General features: G+C 39.6%; 1 protein-coding gene across 1 annotated transcript in view; it reads right to left on the reverse strand.

Moving 5' to 3' along the window:
• LOC145392695 (beta-1,4-glucuronyltransferase 1-like) overlaps window positions 1-4755 on the reverse strand; it is a 44006-nt gene extending 39251 nt beyond the window's left edge. Inside the window, exon 1 of the mRNA XM_080266999.1 lies at window positions 4582-4755. Within this exon, the coding sequence (XP_080123125.1) occupies window positions 4582-4755 (174 nt within the window). The remainder of the gene's footprint in view (window positions 1-4581) is intronic.
• Between the last annotated feature and the right edge of the window lie 1245 nt (window positions 4756-6000).

Below are 6000 nucleotides of genomic sequence, written 5' to 3' on the forward strand. Positions count from 1 at the left end.
AAAGGTTAGATTAAAAAGGTCTTCAGTCAGTATGACAGCCCAAGTTGAAACGAACCTATTACTGTACTGGTACCCCAAAATTAATGGAATTATCATTTGGCCATTTTAATAATAATAATAGTAATAATAATAATAATATTATTATTATTATTATTATTATTATTATTATTATTATTATTATTATTATTTTTATCATCATTATTATTATTATCATTCTGCAAACTAGGATGGTATAATTTTTGGCAACGCGCCCTGTACCGTTTCGCTAGACTCAGGCTGTGTGTGTGTGTGTGTGTGTGTGTGTGTGTGTGTGTGTGTGTGTGTGTGTGTGTGTGTGTGTGTGTGTGTGTGCGCGCGCGCGCTTTAATTCCTCGAAGGCTGTTTGATGGATCTGAATTATATTAAACTTCCCAGGCGAGTTCATCTGGCTACTGGGAAGATTTTCCACTACATACAATGTTACAACCATGATATTTTAGGAGGGTCAGCTCCTCACAAAAAAAAAAAAAAAAAAAAAAAAAAAAAAAAAAGTGAAACTAGGGCAGGTATGGCTTTGATAGCTTAAGGCCCCGTCACACGGTCAGTGGGCAAGTGTGGTGGCCAAGCTTGGTGCCGAGGAGCGTGGTTCAGCTGGAGTTTTGTGTCGCTGACGAACCTGCTCGAGCAAGGATGGTGCTTCATTTCCGCACGTCTACACGATAAATTTCCACGCATTCTCCGCTCCCATGCTGAATCACCACACTTGCTCACTGATCGTGTGACGCGGCCTCTAGTAGGCTACATGCTGTACAGTGGACTTTCATCCGTAGTGCGATATTTGGGGAACGTGGCCCCACCAATGATTCTTAGGGGGTCAGCCACCTCACAGAAATATAACGGCGGCCGAATCAGTAGAGAGTTGGTCTGCAGTCCTATTGGACCCAGGTTCGAATCCCCGCCAAGGCAGGGAACAGTTTAAGGATTTGAATTTCGTTAAAGCAGACTTTACTGATCTACGAGATGTCCCACCGACATGTAAAAATACCCCCGCTAACACCAGTGCACCAGTCCTGTATGAAATAGACCTAGCATGTATTCAATATAGACGGAGGGTGTTAGCGACGAAGTGGTGACATATGGAGGTGTATGAACGTAGGAGGACTACTGGGCCTTGGTGACGGGCTGTGAGACCTATGCCCAGAGTCGGATATATAAAAAAGAAAAAAAATGTGGATTTAAAAGAAATCGGCATTAACACAGGGTATACAGTTTCCATGGTTTCTCTGAATGTGCAGGATGAAGCTGCACGTCACTTTATTATATATTATCAGTATATTTGGCTGTTTATATTGTTAACCCCGACAGCCAGGGGACGTCATTCCAAAGCTGAATGAAACGGTCCGGTGTTATCCATGAGAAAATACAGTAGACATATCTTGGCTGAACGGGTTACTAGCATTGTTTATAACCCTTAGATTCCATGGGTGGCGTACCAGAGCTGAGTATAATTATCTGTTCTTAGCTGACATAAAATAAAAGATGTATTTGGTCTAAAGGGGTTGTACTGTTTACTGATTACGGGAATGTGATATGCTGGATCTGATGTGTGGTACACCTTGCATCACCTGATGTAATCAGGTTACTACATCGAGTGATAAGTCAAAGGGTTTTTTGTAACTCTGGAAATCATAGGCTACTGCTTTGCGTGGTAACCATATATACAATTAAACAGACGTATGGTGGTCTAGTAAGTTATTTCAACCAGATATGTCCTATAAGAGTTTACATCCGAGGAGTGATTGGGTTTGTTTTCCTTCTGTATTACATTCTGTATTAGCTTTTGCCCCTTTTCTGTGTGTAGTGGTAATACTTACAGTTTCACTTAACGTATTCATCCTTCGATTCATTATCCACTCCTTTATTGTCCCATCATGAGCATATGTACTCGGGACCAGGTTATTTAGTGCTAGCACTTACAACAGGAGTGACCAAGTAGCCTGATGCCGGGTCTCAACGCTCATGACGGGATGGGTTTGAGAACGCGTTGGGAGAAACTTTAATTTTGACAACTCCACACAGGGGACATAAGCAAAAGATAAGAATGAATGTAATATAGACAGCAAACAAAGAGAATAGCCCTTGCTTAGTAGGGCAACAGCTCTAAATTTCTTTTGGCCAATGATTTTTGCAGCTGAGTTGGTTTGTACATAACTCCGTGAGCTAGTCACAGCAAAATTTGTCGACACTATTCAGCCAACCATGGGACACCATTTTAATTTTGCTCTTGACAACGTTCGGCGATTATATTTATCTGAGATGAGATATCCCTGGGCTTTACGGGATAGAAGCAATGACTCACACGGCTCGAGGACTTCTTGTATACTACAGTATATTTTGACTGCTGCCAGAGAATAGTATATTCACCTTAGATCAGACATTCCCAGGCTGCAAGGGGTAAACGCCGGTATCTCTGCTGTAATATCCTCCATCCTCTGGTGGACTACACGATATCCCGCGTGTATGGCACACTCATAGTTATATCTTGCAATCTATCTGCAGCACTGTGGCGTCCCATATGTACGTCCCTTCTACAAACAACACTTGAGATGGGGTCATACATTCATTCACACATCATCGAAACCCTCGAAACCTTGGTTCCGCCTCACAAGCATAACCGGTTATCTGCACTTTTTTCTTTTCCGTTTTAGATGTATTTCACGTACATTTTGGGGACAGTAAGTTAAAAAAGAAGTTCAACAATTGTCATGTGCTTTTCCGTCCTTACATCCATTTTGATCCTTTGTCTCTTCGTCAGGCTGTAGCTTTCTCAGTTTCAATACCTTGCTTTTTTTTTTTTTTTTCTCATACATTTACCAGTCTATCATCTTCGTGGCCTACCATGCTCCTCCTATCGTCAGACCCGGCCACATATACCCACCATCCATTTTCTGTACTTGACAGTATCTTATAAGCACACTTTTAACCTTTTATCGACAGACATCGTTGCTTCACATCTTAGACGAATCTTTTTTTTTTTTTTAAATCTCATACAGTCTACGTTACCAGTATACATTCCTTAACAATCCCATTTCCGCTGCTCTCAGTCTTGACTTTACGCACTCAAATCATACCGTACCATAATCTGACGTTCATACTTTTCTGTGGGTCTCTTTTAGCCCCTGAAGTCAGTCCTGTTTCATAACAACCTTCGTGGCATCATTCACTTTTCTTCAGTTTCAGCAACTTCTTTTACAGTATGTTTACTTTTTTTTCTGTTACAGCACCAATGTCCTTAAAATCATTCCTAGCTTATCAGAATATCTGTTTCCCTCTCAGCAACCGTTACTTCACTTTTACATACTCTCACATTCAAAACACCTGTACGCCGTTCAATTCACAAATTTCTGAACCAGATTGCGAAGCTAATGTTTACTATAAGCAGACAGTACATATCTTATTTGAAATACTCCACACTTCACCACTGATCACTATGTATATACAATATCTCAGTCTATCTATACGGTATGTATGTATCAGCAAGAGTAAACCCACTGCAGGATAAAGGCTTGCAGTGGACGTAATCGTTGTAATTGACCCTCTTATTTCACACAAAAGATTTTTTTTTCTGATGTATTGTTCTCAGATCCAAGTTTCATTTTTTCGGTAAAATCTTTGTTTTGGAGGAAGCATTATCCTATTTTCAGTATCTGTAAATGTGTCCAAAAAGGACATCCTTGAAACCTAAGCTTGCAGTCATTCTTTCTTCATGTAACCATCCTTCGGACCTAACGTTGCAGCCTTTGTACAAACGAACACTATATATATATATATATATATATATATATATATATATATATATATATATATATATATATATATATATAAAACAAAGTACCGAACAGGAGGGGTATGATGATATCCTTGTGATGTCCCAAGAAAAGAGTATATATGCCTACTATTATCATTTGAATGTGTATATAATAAGAGTACCGAGTACAGAAAGTCACGAGAAAGCAATATAGGGCATCTATAAAAACAGCTATCAGCGTGGGGTAGAATAATTGGGCATTGTGTAATACCCATCGTCTGTCCTGTCAGATTGTTTGGTGTGAAGTATGCACTGATACTTTTTGACTGGGTGCACCTTACACAGTATACAAACCTTGGTATCCCTCAGACATAATTTTGCTATCCATTGACTCACTGAGCTTAAGCCTGACAAATTCATTTTTATCTTTCCCAAAAATAAAACTATACAAAATGCTTAAAAAAAAAAAAAAAGTGTGTGCATATCAGAGCGAAAATAGAAAAGTAACAATCGAGAACGAAAGGGGTATTCAGACGAATCTTCACCCTTCTTTCTTATTATCACCGAAACTGTGGCCAGATAATTTTGATTCCCTGTCCATTTCCAGGAAATAATTCGTGTTCAGTGACTGTTGCTTTAAAATGTTTAAAGGTCATCGACATGATTCAGGTAACATCTCAAGTACTTGGAAAATGGCACGCAACACAATAGCATCATTTGATATGAGCAGATTATATACAAGACACTTTCTTTTCTAATTTAAACACACCGAATGATGCACAATTGTAGCCTACACAGTGGCAAAACCGAACTTCAAACTGGGGAAATGGAAAGTCTCTTAAGCCGAAGTGTGCAGGTAGCACTTGTTTCTTTCCAAGAAATTTGCCAGCACTGTCACTTAGGACACTACCTTGGAAGTGGGCAGCTTCTACAGGGAGCGGCAGCGGCCTCACATCCCCTAGTCTCATGCTGACCACCTGGCGGCCCCAGGCTCCGCGTCCCACCGTCTGTTTTGGCAACTTTCCCGTCTACCGCAGCAGCTCTGCAGCGGCCGCAATTATTGGATCTGGAAGAGAAGTCACGCAGTCGCTCTCCACACCAGACCTCCTCGTAGACTACTCGTGGAGGAATCTGGTGCTAATGTGTTCACCGTCTTATTTTATATTCGCATAAAATTGCAGGCACTCATTAGAATAATGTTTGAAATCTCGTAACACTGGTATTTATTTTCTGGAGTGGGTGAGATCAATATCGTTCTTCAGAGACCACATTTTAGATCATTCTCTTGCACCTCTTGGCGTAGTAATCAATAGCACTGTGACGTCACGCTCGACTGGCCACTCAGAACACCAGGATTTCTCCCGCCAAGCTTTGCCATTGGATGTTCTGGCACACTGACGAAACGTTATATTTTGTGCACCTTTGATCGCTTCGTGTTTCAGTATTATACAGTGAATAAATACAGCAAATTTTCAGAACATGAGATCATTCAGTATATATATATATATATATATATATATATATATATATATATATATATATATATATATATATATATATATATACTGATAACTGTAGATGACTGAATTTCATGTTAAGCTGTGGAAGGATTGTAGGCAGGTAGGGCAAGAATAAAGTCAGGTACGTGTGTGCAGTGAAAATGAAAGTCTTTTCAGTTTTCACTTGCAATGAAGGAGTCACAATGTTTTCTAGAACTTGGTTGTCATAAACGAAACGTAACTGATTATTGAGAGGCTGTAATTTACACTCCTTGACTGCTGACACATGCAGCTGAGAGGCCGCGATGCATGGCTGACAAAAAAAAAAAAAAAAAAAAAAAAAAAAAAATTCTTTTCGTAACAAAGTTTTGATGTATAGGAAGAACAAAAGACGGACGAAGATTCTGCACTCTGCCTTCCCTGTCCTTCCTGCATAAAACAGATTTAGTTATAAGAGGGAGTTGATAGCAAATTTGTGATTCATCGTCTAGTAACTGATTCATCTAGGAAAGGATAATCATTGGTGTTACATGCCATGCATCAGAATGTCATTCTCGTTACTTCGCTTCGATATAGATATAAATGCCTTGGTAATGACTGGAGTCACTATCCACCGTTGTTACTGATGTATTACCCTGATCACCAGTTCAGATATTAAATACCGGTACTTATTTTGGAGAATTTTTACGCGCGTAAAGACAGTTTACTATGGAT

Source organism: Coenobita brevimanus, chromosome 23 (assembly GCF_032717465.1).
Source record: "Coenobita brevimanus isolate Jiangsu-jjx chromosome 23, ASM3271746v2, whole genome shotgun sequence".
NCBI classification, from domain to species: Eukaryota; Metazoa; Arthropoda; class Malacostraca; order Decapoda; family Coenobitidae; genus Coenobita; species Coenobita brevimanus.